The sequence below is a fragment of the Gopherus evgoodei genome, chromosome 4, assembly GCF_007399415.2.
Source record: "Gopherus evgoodei ecotype Sinaloan lineage chromosome 4, rGopEvg1_v1.p, whole genome shotgun sequence".
NCBI lineage: Eukaryota > Metazoa > Chordata > Testudines > Testudinidae > Gopherus > Gopherus evgoodei.
In genome coordinates, this window is record NC_044325.1 from 117910896 (window position 1) to 117930800 (window position 19905).

Genomic DNA, 19905 nt, shown 5'->3' on the forward strand with positions numbered 1-19905 from the left:
CCGGAACCCCGAGCAAGCAGGTCTCCTTCCCTGCGGTTTGCTGGGTGGCTCCGGGAACGCGAGAGCAAACCGCGGCGAAGCTGGTCTCCTTCCCCGGTTTGCTCTCGCGTTCCCGGAACCCCCCTTGAAGCCGCCCAACAGCGCTGCAGTGTGGCCACATCTAACACCACTTGCAGCGCTGGTTGCTGTAAGTGTGGCCACTCTGCAGCGCTGGCCCTATACAGCTGTACTAATACAGCTGTAACAACCAGCGCTGCAAAATTTTAGATGTAGACATGGCCAAAGTCCATTTAAGAGAGACCACTCTGCTATCACCAGGGATTCCAGCAGCCTGTTTTGTTGATTGGAAGTATAATGGGAGAGGGGAAGAAGTGAGGTCCATGAGTGTCGTCTCTGACCTGTGAGTTCATGATGTAGGTTCTCATTCTTTTGTTTTATTTGATCTCCTTTTGTCTCTGTGGCAAGGGGCCATGAAACAATTAGGATGCTATCTTTCCGGACAGGACGAAAGACCAGATGAAATGGCAGCTTTCTCTAATCCTGGGCTGACCTAGAATTTGGTTTAGGTGATCTCCTATTATTTAAATATGCCCAGGAAACTGACATTTCTTTCAGATGCAGACCTTGCAAACAGTCTCACATACCTTCCTTGCCTAGAGATTAGATTGTTGCAGTGTGCTTCACAAAACTCTCTCAAAATCATTCAGCAAATCAAGCTGGGGCTAAGTTTGGAAGCATGCTTTTTATAGTGTTACACCTGAACTTAAGGTTATTGCAACAGTACTCTCAGATCTGCAAGAAAGGGGATTGCTGGTAGGATGTTCTCCTTGAACTTGCAACTTGTACCATTTCAGCCAGAATGAAGTAAACCAAATCTGTTAACATTGCAGACATGCAAAAGGCCCATCTGAAGGGGATAAATTAGGAGGGTGATAAGTCATCAGGCAGGGGGAAAGTGAGGACGCAGAGGGGAGATTGTTTTCCCTAGCTATTGTTCGTTAATAGTGCTACACACAATGGATGGTGTAATTTCATTTTTAAAATACTGTAAGGGTACCTTAAGCCATGGATATATGTGCTCGTAAAATCATTACCAGTACAAAATTCAGCAACATTTGCCTCAGAGATTTCAAATTATCAATATAAAAGTAAAGCCTGATTTTCCAAACTCCAAATACCAGTGTTACCTGAAAATTGTATCTGGTCCTCTACTTGAAATCCATAATAAAAATTTAAATTTATTTTTAAGAAACCTCAGTTTTAAAGAATGGATTACTGACGTAGGTGTGACTAATAAAATTGGGGTTTACCTATACAAGCATGTACATTTATATAACTTTCACAACTGGTTCCACAAGATTTGTGGACAAATTATTATTTCAGAATATGTCTAAAGCCCACTCTGCAACCATGTTAGTTCTTAGCCATCACATATTAAGGATGTTTGTTGTATGCAATTTTTTTCCATTGAATTCAAAATAAATCAATGTTAAATCATTTGCATTTAACTGTTCAATGGGACTTAATACTTATTTCTTAAATACTCATGACGGAATTACAAGTATAATAAAAATATTCTACTGCTAACTGTATGTGGGGACAACAGCCTTCCCAGTGAACTAACCATGTATCTCAAGATTTCAGAATAAGCAATTAAAAAACTAACAAATCAGTAAGCAAGATGCTACTATGATTCACATCACAATCCAACCCCACAAACATGTACATACATCTGCTTGATCTTCTCTCAACTCCATTTTTGCTAGTCTTTGGATTCTCCTTTCCAGCGTTCTGCAACTTGGTCTCATTCTGCTGATGTTCATTAGACAACTTGCCTCCATTTTTCCTGCCATTTACCACCATGTTCTTGGATTCTCCCAGCCACTTCATTCCCACAGACAGCCTGACCCAGTTGCATTTAGTCACTTTTCAAAAGGCTTGGAGAAGTGGGTCAATAATTTCAGTTTCAATTCCTAGTGGAAACAAAAAAACCATAATATACAAAAAAATTAACATTAAATGAGAAGCCTTTTTCAAAGCATAGTTTTAAGACAAAATCTCAGAGGTGCTCAGGAATGGTAAGAATTACTGTACAACTATAACAAATTATAAGAACCATAGGCTTTAAAAAATAATCAAGAAACCAACTGAGTACTTGCTAGTTTGAAATACTTTGAAGGAATTATACTTTGATACAAAACTTTCACTGATCAGGATGCAGAACTGGAAGTTATGCATGTCAAAGCACCATGTCTTTGAAGAGACAAGAGAGTCTCAGCAACTGTGCTGATTAATGCTGAAAGGCATTATTACGTCTACATTACCATATGGTACCATAAGCATGCGAAGTGCTGTATAGACATAAGTAATCCAAAAAAGTTCCTCATTCCAAAAGAGTTTACAGTCTGAGTTGGTCTATGGAGCTTGTAAATATTATGAGTCCTACATTTTTTTTTTAAAAGATTAGTCTTAAAAGTTATAAACTTAACCTGCATAGATGATTATCATGTCAACTGGCATTATGCTCACAGGGTTTATAACTTTCTGGCAGCACTCAGGGTAGAGAAAGAAACAAAACAGATTTAATATGATTCAAATTAGGAGCCCTGGCAGGAGCCATCACAGACACTCTCATTTATTTTTGATCATTTGCAACAGCCACTTGATCCACAGCAGTGGAGGCTCTGAAACAGAGTAAGCAAACTTGACACCTCCATATCAGAAAACACTGGGGGAATGCTACCCAATAAATGTTTGACATTTCTGATGGAAACAATGGTTCAAAGTTTCATTTTAAATCATGTTTTCAAACACACACAGCTCGACCACTTATAAAAACGGTACATACAATAGGCCAGAGGTAGCTCCAGGGGTAAAATGTCTGACAATCATGCCCTCTTCAAAGGATGCTGTAGCCCAGCCTGTGATGGACTCTGGTGATGCACTGCTGCTGTCTACCCCATATTCAACTGTAAGCACTAGAGCATATTTAGAAGGCACTTAAAAGATCCAGGTTTTAGATGGTTTCTCTTGTTTGTACAAGTCTTTCACACAGCCATAACTTAGGCTATGTCTATATTAGCAGTTTTGTTGGTATTATCTATGTCGCCCAAGGATGTGAAAAAAAAAAACCCACCCTCTTAAGCGACATAAGTTACACTGACAGAAGCGCTGGTGTCAACAGAGCGATGCCAGCGGGAGATACTCTCCCACTGACATCTACCACTCGGCTCATTGGGGCTGGTTTAATTATGTTGACAGAAGAGCTCTCTCCCGTCAGCATAGTGCAGCCACATGGGAGATTTTACAATGACGCAGCTGCATCGACACAGCTATGCCACTGTAAGGTCTCTAGTGTAGACGTGGCCTTAAGCTACAATATTGACACGGGGATCACAGTGTTTACTGTAATCGTGAATTTGAATGAAGTCTGTGATCTCCACAGCAGCAGCTCCTTACCCACTCAAGCATTGCAAGCTGGTCCACGTGGTCACAGGAGGTGCAGAGGGCCAAATTTGACTGGTGTTGCAAGATGGCCCACGGAGTCACAATGCCAATCAAATATGACCCACTTCCTCACCATCTCCATAGGGGCAGATGTGCCAAACCTGTGTGGCGCTGTGACTACATGGGCCAGCTTGTGACACCTGGAACAGGGAGGGGGGCCCAGCCCTGTGGAATAAGAGCCATTGCTGAAGGGTAAGTGTGGATTGGGCTCACTGTCCAACCACAGCTCCACCCTATGGGCCCCCTCATTCCCTGTGACCTAGCCTTGTTTTCCTGCACCTCTGCTGGGACAGTTATTAATTTTTTTTCCTGAAAAAAATCATAGCCTTAAGTATAAACTACCTAAATCAGCTCTGAATGATGCTAACATTTAGAGCCAATGCTGCATTTGGACTAAATTACCAAACAAGTGATGGATATCATATGGTGCTCAAATTCTTTGGTTGATCATGCAGTGCTGATAAATACAAAACACTTCAATTTTGAAACCAAGTTCAGGAAATTCCCATTAAAAAATTAACTGTCTCTGAAACATCTGGATAAATGGAATTTTGAATGACCATGTAGGGATTAAAAGTTATGTTAGACCAAAATCTGGGATTTGCTATATTCATCCCTCATAGACTCATAGACTCTAGGACTGGAAGGGACCTCGAGAGGTCATCGAGTCCAGTCCCCTGCCCTCACGGCAGGACCAAATACTGTCTAGACCATCCCGGATAGACATTTATCTAACCTACTCTTAAATATCTCCAGAGATGGAGATTCCACAACTTCCCTAGGCAATCTATTCCAGTGTTTAACTACCCTGACAGTTAGGAACTTTTTCCTAATGTCCAACCTAAATCTCCCTTGCTGCAGTTTAAGCCCATTGCTTCTTGTTCTATCATTGGAGGCTAAGGTGAACAAGTTTTCTCCCTTCTCCTGATGACACCCTTTTAGATACTTGAAAACTGCTATCATGTCCCCTCTCAGTCTTCTCTTTTCCAAACTAAACAAACCCAATTCCTTCAGCCTTCCTTCATAGGTCATGTTCTCAAGACCTTTAATCATTCTTGTTGCTCTTCTCTGGACCCTCTCCAATTTCTCCACATCTTTCTTGAAATGCGGTGCCCAGAACTGGACACAATACTCCAGTTGAGGCCTAACCAGCGCAGAGTAAAGCGGAAGAATGACTTCTCGTGTCTTGTTTACAACACACCTGTTAATGCATCCCAGAATCACGTTTGCTTTTTTTGCAACAGTATCACACTGTTGACTCATATTAAGTTTGTGGTCCACTATGACCCCTAGATCTCTTTCTGCCATACTTCTTCCTAGACAGTCTCTTCCCATTCTGTATGTGTGAAACTGATTGTTCCTTCCTAAGTGGAGCACTTTGCATTTATCTTTATTGAACTTCATCCTGTTTACCTCAGACCATTTCTCCAATTTGTTCAGATCATTTTGAATTTTGACCCTGCCCTCATTTTTGTCACCTCAACTGGTAACAAAAGAAAACCAGGTATATTAAGAGAGCAGACAGCTGTAATTCAAATCATAAGGACAAGGAAAAATATTTTGTACCATCATCATATGATTATGGTAATAGATATTCTTTACATCATTAGTGCTAGAAGTCAATGACTGATAATACCCAAAAGATGAGAATCCCAATTTTTACATGGTATAAAGCAGTCACTTCTACCTTCATCCGCTCATGAGATCTCAGATACTCAAGTGCTGAAATCTGAGTGGAAATTGGCAAAGACAGTAATGAGAATGATGTGCTTTTTACAGTCAAATATCTCAGTTTGCCACCCACATGAAAGACTAGTAAATGTTTTCAAACAATGGTCCTGAAGTAGTAAATAAAAAAGAAAACACATTGATCCCCGATAGGGAAATATTCCATTACAAGCACTAATATCTGAGGGAATAATATTGCAGCACAGTTAACTACAGCTTCTGGAAGCAGAGGAGACAGAATTTATGAGTTCTGAAGGTCCACTTAAAAGTGCTCAGTGTGCCTAGTTTCTAAGCAGAATACTCCTTAGCTGTCAGAACTGATGGATACATATGAAATAAAGTAAGCAGATTATTTTCTGGTATGCCTCCTGATAGACAACTGTATTTCTATGTGAAAGAACACTAACTTGTTTTGAACTGTAAAGCACAACTTGACATTACTCTACAAAAAGCAATTAAAACAGAATGAACTAATAAGGAAATAAACAGCAGAGACAATTGACAACAATATAAATGGACCGGGGGGAAGGGGGGACATCAAAAGCAGAAGTTATGTCTGTTAATTTAAAATTCAGAGTTTAAAACTGGTAGTGACCTAACGGCCTGAGGCTCTCTTTACACCTACTGGTCCAAGTAAAAAACTATGTCTAGCTCAATGGGACAGTAGTTAGTGTCACAATTAGAGCAGAAAATCTACATTGTAGATTAGAGCAGAAAATCTACCTCACTTTTTGTTTGCAGCCTTTTGCACAATTTATCATATCAGCAAGCCATTACTGCTTCTGTATACCACTGTAACTTGATCCGTGTGATCACATGATATGTAGAGAAAGTGATCTAGTCCTAAACAATCTGAAAACTGCATTTAGGTATTGTAGGAGTCAGATTTAAATTGAAAAGGCAGGGTCCTTTTCATAGTGTAAATGTACTGTCCACAATGAGTTTGTCACTCAATTTACAGTATTACCAGTTGAAAAGTGTTTATCCTAGCAGATTAGATTGCAAGATTTTTAGTGACCTAATGAGATATTTTAGAAAAATCTGAGTGCAATACATTATTACAATTACAATATTATTAATTATTATTATTACTACATACAAATTCTCAACATTTGGGGAAAGTATGCCACATTGTTCAGTGTATGTTTTCATCAGTTAAAAATAATTCTATTAGGTATCATATCCCTCCAAAGTGCTCAGTGACATATAATAAAGTAAATGTTTGTCATACAGACGGATAGAAGTACCTCAAAAGACTGCCAATCATTATTCAAACGAAAGGTAAAGGAAAAACATGACAAGTATGGACAGAAGATTTAACAAAACTACAAGCTCCAAAACCTACTAGAACACTAATCTAAAGATCTAGAGGTTCAAGAAACTTTTCTGATAATTGTCATATCATAAAACAAAGTGAAAGTACAACTCTACCCCACTATAACGCGGTCGTGGGGAGCCAAAAATCCCTGCTGCGTTATAGCTGAAACCTCGTTATATCAGGGTAGGGGCGGCAGGGCTCCAGTGGCGATTTAAAGGGCCTGGGGCTCCCAGCAGCAGCCGGACCCTTTAAAGCGCCACTGCAGCCCTGCTGCTACCGTGCTATATGCGAACCCATGTTATATCGGGTCGCGCTATAGTGAGGTAGAGGTGTGTTCAGAATGCAATGAAAAGCATATGACAAAAAAATGGTTTGGAATTTTCCTCAGAAAAGCTCTGCACCAGGAAGTTTTGGTTAAGCCACTGCAGCTATGGAGGTAGATTATATGTATTTCAATTAAATCCGTTTTAGCAACTCTTTGCTGTGAAGAGGTAACAAATATGTAGGCATGAATTCAGCTCACCATCTTTTTACATTCAGACTCAATTTTGCCAAGCTACAATAAAATGAAGTACAGGCAATTGAAGTCTGTTGGAAAGGAACTTTTTATTGTAGCGGATGAGTTCTACCATAACCATATTAATTGCTTCTGTCCAAGTAATGGGTGAGCGTTTCTGTCAACTGTGACATGTGAAAGAAACACATCAGTTACATTTCAGCCAGAAAACAAACACTACATGAAGGAGGAAACTAGGCTTGAGTCAGTTTAACTCTGGTTCTGCAGATGCCACTGAAGCAGCACTATTTGTAAATTCAGCACAAGTACAAATTTTTGGGGCAAAGTGGGGGAAGGATGGAGGAGGAGAATACTACAAGACAAAAACTGTTTGGATAAGACAAGAAAGAAGGGGAAGGGGGGACAGGAGAGAGATCCATGGGGGGGGGGAGGGAAGAGGGAAAAAAACAAAAAAAAAACAAAAAAGCAAGGCTAACTTGCTAAATTTTAAGGTAAAGATGGTCTCTGTAGCCAAAAAGTAAAATGCAATTAAGCGCTAATTATGCAAATTTATTAGACAAATACTTGTCAAGGCAAATACAAGAGACAGGAACTTCCCTAAGTAGGATATAGATGCAATTCTGGTGAAAATTCCAAAACAATTTACACCCTAGCAGGCAGGCAGGAGCAGTGGACTTCTCTGCAAGCCCAACTGGGACCCACCTTTCATCTGTCTGACTACTCCCACCTGTTTTATATCGGATTGGTATCAGCAGTTTTAGTCTGCAAGCCAGTTGTAGGTGTCTGCAGAATTTTGCATATCATGTATATGCACCTTGGCCCTACACTGAATTTCTTCCTAATTAACATACACCACCTCCAAGATCTCGTATCAAGGTCCAAAATTAAGAAACAGAATTTATTTGGTGACTAACACTATTGCTAGGTCAGATGGAGGCATCAAAGCAAGAGACTCACTCACCATGCCAACCAAAAGCGTAGAATCAAATCTGCGTTATGCAAAAAAAACCAAAACCCAGCCAGAGAAGTATCATGGCCCAATGGTAGATTTTATGAGGTTTAAATTAAATTCTGAAATTATTCTCTAACGTTCTCTAAAATGTGGTACATTGTGCAACACTACTTAATTTGAACTATTAAAGAAGAATGACATTTTCTGTAACACCCAGAGATCTAGATAATGCTGTCGAAAGTCAAGTGCTACTATGAAAGAGGCAAAGTGCAAAAGCTATACTTTCTAGTGTAGAATATTTTACAAAGCCAACAAAACACAACAGGGGCAAGCAGATTTTTAAAAGTTCACTCTAGCCCAAAACTATGTGTAAACAAACACAGACACACACTCTAAAGTGGCCTCTCTTTACCCTGTCTTAGGGTTTTATACTGCCACCTATCACTGTAATAGCCATATAACCACATTAGAATGGCAATAGTGAAATCCCCAGCATATCTGATGGAATCTCAGGCCATGTCTACATCTAAAATTTTGCAGCGCTGGTAGTTACAGCTGTATTAGTACAGCTGTATAGGGCCAGCGCTGCAGAGTGGCCACACTTACAGCAACCAGCGCTGCAAGTGGTGTTAGATGTGGCCACACTGCAGCGCTGTTGGGCGGCTTCAAGGGGGGGTTCGGGGAACGGGAGAGCAAACCGGGAAAGGAGACCAGCTTCGCCGCGGTTTCCTCTCGCGTTCCCCAACCCCCCTGCAAACCGCAGGGAAGGAGACCAGCTTGCTCGGGGTTCGGGGAACGAGAGAGCAAACCGGGAAAGGAGACCCACTTCGCCGCGGTTTGCTCTCGCGTTCCCGAACCCCCTGCAAACCGCAGGGAAGGAGACCTGCTTGCTCGGGGAACGGGAGAACAAACCGCGGCAAAGCTGGTCTCCTTTCCCGGTTTGCTCTCGCGTTCCCGGAGCCACCCAGCAAACCGCAGGGAAGGAGACCTGCTTGCTCGGGGTTCCGGGAACGAGAGAGCAAACCGGGAAAGGAGACCAGCTTCGCCGCGGTTTGCTCTCGCGTTCCCGGAGCCACCCAGCAAACCGCAGGGAAGGAGACCTGCTTGCTCGGGGTTCCGTGAACGAGAGAGCAAACCGGGAAAGGAGACCCGCTTCGCCGCGGTTTGCTCTCGCGTTCCCGAACCCCCTGCAAACCGCAGGGAAGGAGACCTGCTTGCTCGGGGAACGGGAGAGCAAACCGCGGCGAAGCTGGTCTCCTTTCCCGGTTTGCTCTCTCGTTCCCCGAACCGCCGAGCAAGCGGTTCTCCTTACCTGCTTGCTCGGGGTTCCGGGAACGAGAGAGCAAACCGGGAAAGGAGATCAGCTTGATTACCAGAGGCTTCCTCCTTCCACGGAGGTCAAGAAAAGCGCTGGTAAGTGTTTACATTGGATTACCAGCGCTGGATCACCAGCGCTGGATCCTCTACACCCGAGAGAAAACGGGAGTACGGCCAGCGCTGCAAACAGGGAGTTGCAGCGCTGGTGATGCCCTGCAGATGTGTACACCTTCAAAGTTGCAGCGCTGTAACTCCCTCACCAGCGCTGCAACTTTCTGATGTAGACAAGCCCTCAGGCTCTTCTTCCTTTTCAAGTGTAGAAACCTCTGCTTGGGGATAAAATTTCACCCTCCACATACATTTAAGGGTCCTTGTTAGTCTTTCAAACTACATAACCCTATAAACTACATAAATAAGTTCTAACTTGGGGCTTCTCTGCAGAAAATTTACTAACTAATTACACCTGTGTAACTCTTATTCTGGAACAAGAGTGTCCACATGGTAAGTTACACAAGTATAACTATAGTTTAATTATACTGGTAAATTTCACCATGTAAACAAGCCCTTAATTTCAATGCACAGCCTACTCTCACTCTACATCTCTCATACTCTGAGTGCTGACTTCAAGATGACAAATTCAATTACATTATCAGCTTCTGAACTGTTTAATAAAAATAGATCTCCAACAGAGCACCTCTTATTGTGCTCTCTGAACACTCCCCAAAACTATAAGCTACACAAAGATAAAGTGGTTAATCATATATGTAAAAATGCCATATTTACATTACTACACATCCCTAGAAAGCACAGTGTAAAATGTAAAGTGCTATGATTAGTCATAGAGAATTAGATCTGGCAGCACCCTATTTAAAGCATTCCTGCAATATTCATTTCACTTGCCCACATTGCTTATTACATTATTACAAGTATTAATGAAATCACATCGCCAACATGTTCGCATAGAAAGTACGCTTGTTAAGTTTGCAGATGATACCAAACTGGGAGGAATTGCAACTGCTTTGGAGGACTGGGTCAAAATTCAAAATGATCTGGACAAATTGGAGAAATGGTCTGAGGTAAACTGGATGAAGTTTAATAAAGACAAATGCAAAGTGCTCCACTTAGGAAGGAACAATCAGTTTCACATATACAGAATGGGAAGAGACTGTATAGGAAAGAGTACAGCAGAAAGGGATCTAGGAGCTATAGTGGACCACAAGCTAAATATGAGTCAACAGTGTGATGCTGTTGCAAAAAAAGCAAACGTGATTCTGGGAAGCATTAAAAGGTGTGTTGTGAACAAGACACGAGAAGTCATTCTCCCGCTCTACTCTGCACTGGTTAGGACTCAACTGGAGTATTGTGTCCAGTTCTGGGCACCACATTTCAAGAAAAATGTTGCTCTTCTCTGGACCCTCTCCAATTTCTCCACAAGAATGATTAAAGGTCTTGAGAACATGACCTACGAAGGAAGGCTGAAATAACTGGGTTTGTTTAGTTTGGAAAAGAGAAGACTGAGAGGGGACATGATAGCAGTTTTCAGGTATCTCAAAGGGTGTCGTCAGGAGGAGGGAGAAAACTTGTTCACCTTAGCCTCTAAGGATAGAACAAGAAGCAATGGGCTTAAACTGCAGCGAGAGAGATTTAGGTTGGACATTAGGAAAAAGTTCCTAACTGTCAGGGTAGTTAAACACTCGAAAAAATTGCCTAGGGAGGTTGTGGAATCTCCATCTCTGGAGATATTTAAGAGTAGGTTAGATAAATGTCTGTCTATCAGGGATGGTCTAGGCAGTATTTGGTCCTGCCATGAGGGCAGGGTACTGGACGCGATGACCTCTCGAGGTCCCTTCCAGTCCTAGAATCTATGAATATTAGACCTAGTCTACACTTGTAGCAGAGTGTAGGGTACATGTAGCTACACCCCATAGTGAAAAACAAGCTGCATCCACACTCACTGTGGTGTGCAGCTACATGCAGCAGTAAAAAGCTCTAGAAGGGGGAACTTTTTCCTGGTACCCACCCCCTGCCAGAGAATTTTCCCACCTGAGTCTTTCATGGTAGCAGGGAAAGGCTCTGGAAGCAGAACACTACAATGCTAAAAACAGCAGTGTAGATGTACGAGGCACTGCTTGGGTGAGTACAGCTCTACAAAGGACACATTCTTTAAGATTCAGGCATGTAGGGCATTCTACTCACTTAAAAGTGCCTGTCTACACTGCCATTTATACCCACGCTACCTAGGCGTGCAGTGTCTGTACTCTGCACACTGCCATAAATGTAGACCTACCCTTAGAGTGCTGCAATATACCTCTGAATGCACTTTTTAAAAACTTCTATTTTCACACAGTTATAGTTCTGTAATAGTTACTTTTTTCTCTGAAGTTTCTTGTACTTCTGAATCAAAGGTGAAATGTTCTGGGAAGTTTATAACAGTTCAGTTTGGTCAAACCTGAGATCTTAAATGTATTTTTCAAAAGTTTGTAAGTTTTTCAGATACCCTTTTGTGATGACATTTCTCAGAAGACAACTCATTTTTTTAAAAATGGAAACTTGCTATGGATTTACCAAATGTCTTTGATATGTTTGAAAAACTCTGGCCTAAAAATACTTGGGTAACATGCATTACAGAAACTGTAGACTGACTAGTTCCATCCCTCAAGCTCACAATCTTCAATATTTGACTGTTCTGGACCTACCTGTAAACAAATCATACCTCCCTTGAATTCCCTACTATGTTTATTTAGATCACACATTAAATACAATTTTCATAAAAACTGGGACTTTACTACAGAGAGCAACCAGCTCTAGAACAGCGGTGGCCAACCTGAGCCTGACGAGCTAGAATTTACCAATGTACATTGCCAAAGAGCCACAGTAAGACGTCATCAGCCCGCCCATGAGCTCCCGCCCTCCCCGCACCTCTGGATCAGCTGTTTTGTGTCATGCAGAAGTCTCGGGGGGGGGGTGGGTGGGAGGAACTAAGGCACGACAGGCTCAGGAGAGGGGGCAGGGCCTGTGGCAGAGCCAGGGGTTGAGCACCCCCCGGGGCATTGGAAAGTTGGTGCCTGTAGCTCCAAGCCCTGGAGTCAGTGCCTATACAAGAAGCCACATGCTAATTTCTGAAGAGCCGCATGTGGCTCCGGAGCCACAAGTTGGCCACCCCTGCTCTAGAAAGCATGTTTCGAAACTGGCAGTGAACATCCAGCAAAAAAGTTGCCAGTTATGCTGCACTCTTGTTGATTGGGTGAAAGGTAGGCTTGATGGCCTTTCCATTGAGCACCCAAGCTACTAATTTCAAGTTTTGCATGCTCTGTAGGATGCACTGCCTATAGCATATGCAAGATTGTAACTAAACTTAAAACTGGTACACTGCCAACATGATCATAACAGACAAACAAGTCTGCTTACCTTTGTTATAGTTCTAATAATCTAAGGTATTATCTATAATAATTTTTTTAAATCCAGTTTACTTTTCAGTATTTATGCTGTTTACATTTTTCAGCAGGGAAAATGAAAGTCAATCAAGTCAGTTTTATTCTTTTTATAGGCAATGTAACTGATTGCAGCGATGTAGGAGTTTGGACATAAGACTTCAAACACTGCGAAAGCGTCCTTTAAAAGCAGTTGGTTTTGCTTTTTTAATTTGTGGAAAGATTTCTCATTGTCTTAAATTCTTTGTAAAAACAAGCTTTTGCAAAACTTAAGTTCTTCCTCAGGTTGTGTGTGTGTGTGTTTTGGTTTTTAAAAACAGATAAAAAGTCTTCTCAGTCCTGAAAAATAAAACCTAATATATGGGTTTAAAGATAAAATTTCAACAAAAAAGTTACATTTGAGATTTTACATATGCTAACATGAAAAACAAAAAACACAGTTTCACAAAAAACAGGCAAATCCTTAAAAATGAGTGGACTACTCAGACGTTTAACGGGACTATTAACTGTACTGCTGTACTACCAAGAGGCATCATTGTGGTAGGGATGATCTAAGACATTACAGTGAACTATACAGTGGCAAGACGTATGAATTATTGTTGTAGTTAGAATCATAATGGAATTTCTTTAATTTTAGGAAAGTATCACTGTATAGCCACAAAAACTGGTAAGGGGGCCCAGGCCAGTTTAAGATTGAACGTATGGTGTTCAAGGAATGAAATCAAATAAGCAGTGGACTCTCTCCTGCAATATTCACCATACCAGAGATGCAGAGCTTAATTCAGTGTAAAAGGAAGCTTTAAAATAAGCCTCAACACATCCACAATAAAGGTGATATAAAGTATACAAGTGGCATTTACTCTAATCTGCCATACTAGACATCCTTCATTAGTAACTGTATTATTTAAAGCCAACAGACAAGTTTCTCATTATAGTTTGAATTAAAATAAGATACAACCAGCTACATTCATAACCTGTTTTGCTTTCATAGCAGTCACAATTCAAACTGTTTGGGAAATCTTATGGAAAAGCAAAACCATCTGATGCATCAGTTCAACCACTGCAAGCTCACAATGGGATAAAAACCCATGTTTCTTTTTGCAAAGTGGAAAAACCTCAAATGACAGCCACTCTTTTTACTGTATTAGAACCTCCTATGTAGTGCTCAACCTTAACAAGGAATCCACTTTGTCACAAGAGGAATTTCTGAAGAGGGAAAGGGAAGAGAGGGATTTGGGAAGTAGCACAGGATGAAGTTAGATTACACACTCCAACACCCAGAGATCAGTAGTAATTCCACTTTACACCACAAGAAAGCTGCCAAATAGTCTCAGAAAGAAAGACAATGAGGAGAGAGTTAACTAATTTTAATTAGGACTAGGCTCTCGGTAAATTTAAGGTTGTGTAGGGAGAACAGTGAACACTAAAGAATCATATCTGTTTAAAATACCTCCTCTTACCCTGCCTTTTTAGTTTGACAGGCTTGAGACTTCTGGAGAGAAGGGTTAAAAGTGAAGTAGTGGAAGGTATTGTGTTTAGATCTGGACAAAAACTATGTCTGCCTATGTTGCATAGCCCTAACGACTGAACAAGAGACACAAACTTCATCTTCTTCAGTATCTCATTGGTCTTTCTACTGAACAAGATCTTCACGTTAAAGGAGAAATCCCCGATTTTGGCATAAGATGCCTAGCCTTGACGCAGTGATGCTAGCAAATGCAACCAGAGCATGATGTCACATGCAAGTTATTGATGACACAGAGGGCATACTTAGGAACCACACTCCTCAGCACTGATGTCTTTCACTTCCTTGTCTTCTTACTTCAGGAGATAACCAAGTAAAGGCAGCATCATGTACCAAAGTCTGATTTGATATTGGGGCAGAACAGCCTGATAATTATCAACATAAATCTCCAACAAAAAGTACACATCTGTCCAATACCTCTTCTTGACTTCTTTGTCAGATGGAGCAGAACATCCAACCTTAGAACCCATAGTCTCTTTGAGCCTATACAGCAATGAAACAGCCCCGCAGCCCCTGGGCCAGCTGCAGGTTTTTCTTTGTTGTGCAGACATACCCCAAGATGTGGGATGTTTCAACATGAGATGGAGTAAAAGGGGAGGCATGGGAAAAGAATCTGGAGAAGACTGCTCAAGGATCCTGAAAACCTCAGAGAAAAGACTCATAGCAGAGACCAAAGGGGAATGAGAGTCTGCCCAATCAAAGCTCTCTTGCGAATGGAGCTGTTCAGGAGAGCCTCCAAGCCCATCTCATTTGTTGTGGCCAACATAGGCAACGCCCCGCCTTCCCCCCAGCCAATATTAGACTCTGAACTCTCAGAGCCTGGTACACTCCCAGATTCAAAGGAGAAGTCACCACAAAGTACATCTGAAGAGGAATGGGATAAAAATGCACTGCCACCAAAGAACTAATGCTACCCCCAAAACAAAAAGTCTCCAATGCAGCAAGGGGCATGTTCACTAGATCAGCTGGTCCCTGCCTGGACGCAAACACTGTCAGAACCTTCAGAGGCAATAGAGCTGGCTACCTCAGTACCAACTCTGCCTCAGAAGAGAACACAGAGCATTCTGCCATCATGGAGCTGGATGAAAATCTTGGGCCTGACATCAAAGATTTCTGCTTCCCTACTTTAAAGGGGTCTGAAGCCGACAAAGACTTACTCTGTCCCCACACAGATATGGGGCACTGAGGCAACGACAGATCCACGGATCTAGTTAATAAGGCCTCTATACTTAGGAAAACAGGAGGCTTAGTGTGAGAGCCCTTCAGGCCCAAGGAATGAAGGTTCACCATTCTGAACAACCACACAGGCAATGACCTTTTCTCCAAGGCACTTTATACACTGAGTTCAGGCATCCAACCCAAGGAGGACAGGGAACCATGAGATAATGCCACCTAGATTAGACTTTTCACACCGATTCTGTGGGGTCCAGATCAGACATGATGCCTCAGAACCCAGATTTTTGGACTAACTCCTACACACATAAACCCTAAACCACAGAAAAGCTATTTACATTACCAAAAACTATTAGTAATAAGATGGGGAAAACAAACAAATCAAGCCTCTGTACACAAAGCAAAAGTCCCTATGCCTGCAAATGACCATGGAAAAGAAACAAACACACACTAATGGCATTGCATATGTCTATCATTTTGGCTCCAAATGTTCGGTGCCATGAGGGAGCACTCATGCAGTCCCAAAAGGCATACTTTTCTAAAAGATATTTGAAGCTCACTGACACTGGAAGGCTATATCCCACAAATGGGAATATGCAGAGGCTACCTCAGAACAGCAGACTGACATTCATGGTAAAATCATGCCAGATAAAATAAAAAGAACAGGAGTACATGTGACACCTTAGAGACTAACAAATTTATTTGCACATAAGCTTTCATAGGCTACAACCCACTACATCGGATGCATGCAATGGAAAATACAGAAGGAAAATACACACACACACAACAATGGGTGTTACCATACACACTCTAACAAGAGTGATCAGTTAAGGTGAGCTATTATGAGCAGGAGAGAAAAAATCTTTTTGTAGTGGTAACCAAAACGGTACATTTGCAGCAGTTAACAAGAAGTTATGAGGAACAGTGGGGGGAGGAGTGGAATAAACATGGGGAAATAGTTTTACTTTGTGTAATGACCCATCCACTCCCAGTATTTATTCAAGCCTAATTTAATGGTGTCCATTTTGCAAATTAATTCCAATTCAGCAATCTCTCGTTGGAGTCTGTTTTTGAAGTTTTTTTGTTGTAATATTGCAACTTTTAGGTCTGTAATCAAGTGACCAGGGAGATTGAAGTGTTCTCCAACTAGTTTTCGAATGTTATAATTCTTGACATCTGATTTGTGTCCATTTATTCTTTTACATAGAGACGGTTAGAATCCTTATTTGATAAGTCAGAGCACGTGTCTTAGGCTAAACAAGTGTACTTTATGAACTGAAAGGAATACTGGGAACTGTAGTCCAATGTATCAGATTAGAACTAACATATATGAAACCTCTTCAATGTTTATAATGAATACACATGGATCTGTTCTATCATGACATGCATTTAGAAAGATCACTCTATATAAAAATTCATGTACTAAGAGGATGTAGCTTCATTAAACAAATTTTATTTCTACTCTTTAACTAGGTGTTATTTTGATGAATAAGCCAAATTAAATTTACAAGACATATGCGTTCTAACCAAAAAAAGATCTTATTTTAGGGCAATTTAATTATGTTTCAAATGCATTTTTACTGCCATTATACTTCTGAGACATTACTATATTTCTAAACAATCTTGAATAAATTCAGCCTAGAGGTTAATTTTGAACAAAAAATGAAACTGAAGGATGCGTGTGTATGCATGTTCGTACACAGCTATATTATGAAAACACATTCTAATAGTTCTGATAAATTTAAGATTCATAAGATTGGGATTATTTCAAATTTAATAAATTAGAGTGCAACTTTATGAAATCCTGTGTGTTCTATTTCTATAGTCAATATATAATCTGATGCTCATTTGGCTCAAATAAAACTCACCTTTGATTACACTGTAAGTTAGCAAATTAGTTTTTTTAAAGTTTTGTTAAAGGCAGAATGCATATACTTTCAATGTACCCTAGATGTCAGTGGAAATATTATAAACATATATGCAATCAATACACAGGAATCATTAGATAATTATTCAAGACTACATATAAAAGGATTCTGTCACAGATTTGTTAAGACACTTCTGTAAAACTTCAGACATTTTCTCCATGGTTTCTCTTTCAGAGAGTATCAGAGGGGTAGCCATTATCCGATAAAGTAGATATTCACCCAAGAAAGCTCATGCTCCAACACGTCTGTTAGTCTATAAGGTGCCACAGGACTCTTTGCTGCTCTTTCAGAGAGGAATTTCTTAAAAGACCATTTAAATTCAAAGTCTTCAGTACAAGTTTGATTCTGGATGAGGATACACATTTTCCTTCCTCATGCTCCCTGTTATAACTTCAGAACTTTTGGTCTTTCATCAACAGAAAACAGGAGACATTTCAATATAATGGCAATGTCTTCAGAACCAAGAATGCCCATTCAAAACAGAAACAAGAAGTCTTAAGGTGCCACCGGACTCCTTGTTGTTTTTGTGGATACAGACTAACACGGCTACCCCCCAATACATTCAAAACAAGTTTAATAAAAAGCCAGCTAGCAGAGATTTAACATAGATTAAAAGATTGTAATATTATTTATTCATACATAACTACAAATGATGCAGACTCTACAACTGAACTCTGGTGATGAGATCTCTTAAAATCAAAGTTGCAATAAACTGTCAGCACAGTAATGACCTTCTGTCCTCAGTTTCCACACACACACAAACAGAGTGAAACTGCTCCCCAAACCCTAACCGCAGAGAAGAAATGGATTAAGGGGAAGGGCCTTCAGATCGCCTGGGAAGATGCAACTTTAAGCTATTCTCCTCTCTGCCTCTTCTCTAATCCTGTGCTGCCCCCTTGAGGTCACCACCTGTCTTCTCTGGACTCTGTGAACAGACACTCTAGTCCCTTCTAAGGAGTCAAAGTCCTCATTTTTCCTGGTCACTGCAGCCAAAGGTGTCACGGTCACCCAGCCCTCTCTTTTCCTCCACACCCAACGAGGAGATGGAACACCCAGAGCCACTTCCCCTGTCAATCAATTCCTCCCCGGCCGACGGAGCCGCCATGGGTCCCTTTAAATCCCCGAGAACCAGAGCATGTCAGCTGTCAGCGAGCAGCCCACCGCCCGCACCATCCCCGAGTGGGACCAGGCTCTCCTCGCTGTGGCACCCAGCCGCACTGCGATCCCCCCGGAGACAGACACACACACACCCGAGAGGAGGACACAGGGCTGGCACCCCCCCGCCCTACACGTCACCCCCGTTACCCCCCCACCGCCCCCATCAGTCCTGGCTATTACCCCCGACAGTGCCCGACTCCCCCCCGGGATCCAAGCCATGCCCCGGCGCTGCCCCCACCGCCCCAGCTACTGCCTCCCGCGACCCCTCCCCTCCAGCCCCCCCCGACAGTCATCCCCAAATTAACTGCCCAGTCTATCCCCGTACCCGCGCACCATGACTCCCCTCCCGCAGCAGCCGCGGACCCCCTGGGCTGGGGACCCTCCCCGGAAGGGGATCGCCCCCTTGGGCAGGGCCCCCCCCGAAACGGGGCCCCGGCCGCTTGGCAGCCCCCCCCCACTGAACACTTACCGCCTGGCTGCCCCTCCGCGCTGGGGTCCCCACCGCCGTCCCTGGCCCCGCCGCCGCTGCCCCGAGTTCCAGCAAGAGGAAAATTAATCATAAAAATAATAATAATAATTCCAGGGGGAAAAATGGCGGATTAAAATCCAAGATGGCGGCAGCAAGGCCGAACGCTGCGGAGAAGAACCGCCTAGAGATCCATCCGCCGGGCCCCGCGACAAAGAGTCCCCTGGGCCCCCTCGCAGAGACCCTGCGGGGCGGTGGCGATACAGTCACCGCCTCCTGCTTCTCCGCGGGGAGCCCCCGGCACTTGGCTCACACACTCAGAGCGGCCTCCGCTGCGCGTCTGGGTCCTGTCTCTTCCTCCTAGCCCCGCTGCCTCCTCACACAGCTGGGAGAGGCGCCTCCTGTCCGTTTGCTCCAAGGCGGCGGAGGGACACGCCAAGCCTAGCCGCGCTAGATCGCTCCTCGCGGCGGAAGAATACGCCTCAAAATAAATCCCTTCTGTCTCTTCACGGTACTTCACAGAGCGAAGGAGCAGCGCCGAATGGGTCTCTCCGTCTGCGCCTCACCTGTGGCGGAGCAATAGTACGGCGAACGACTCCCATGACCTCTCACACTGCTCTGAGCTGAGCGGAAGGATTCAGACAATCACACTGAAACAAGTTCCGGTCACACCAGAGATTTACCGAGCGGCCGCGGCGGAGCACGGAAAGAAGTCCCGGCCAATAGTGGGGTGTAAAAGATCCTTCCACCTCCGATTGCCCTTTAAATACCAGGCACCGGCCGTGGCGGAAGGAAAAGGAGCCCCTCCCACCCTGTGCTTTGGGAGTGGGAGCCGCTTGAGATCCGGTGTTCGCAGACATAGCGGAGACCTGTCTGCTTGCGGGA

At 42.7% G+C, this 19905-nt stretch overlaps 1 protein-coding gene across 1 annotated transcript in view; it reads right to left on the reverse strand.

Moving 5' to 3' along the window:
• KMT5B (lysine methyltransferase 5B) overlaps positions 1-19663 on the reverse strand; it is a 60240-nt gene extending 40577 nt beyond the window's left edge. The window contains exons 1-2 of the mRNA XM_030560716.1: positions 19024-19663; positions 1731-1973 (exon numbers count right to left, since the gene is read on the reverse strand). Of these exons, the coding sequence (XP_030416576.1) occupies positions 1731-1890 (160 nt within the window). The 5' untranslated portion in view covers positions 1891-1973; positions 19024-19663. The remainder of the gene's footprint in view (positions 1-1730; positions 1974-19023) is intronic.
• Between the last annotated feature and the right edge of the window lie 242 nt (positions 19664-19905).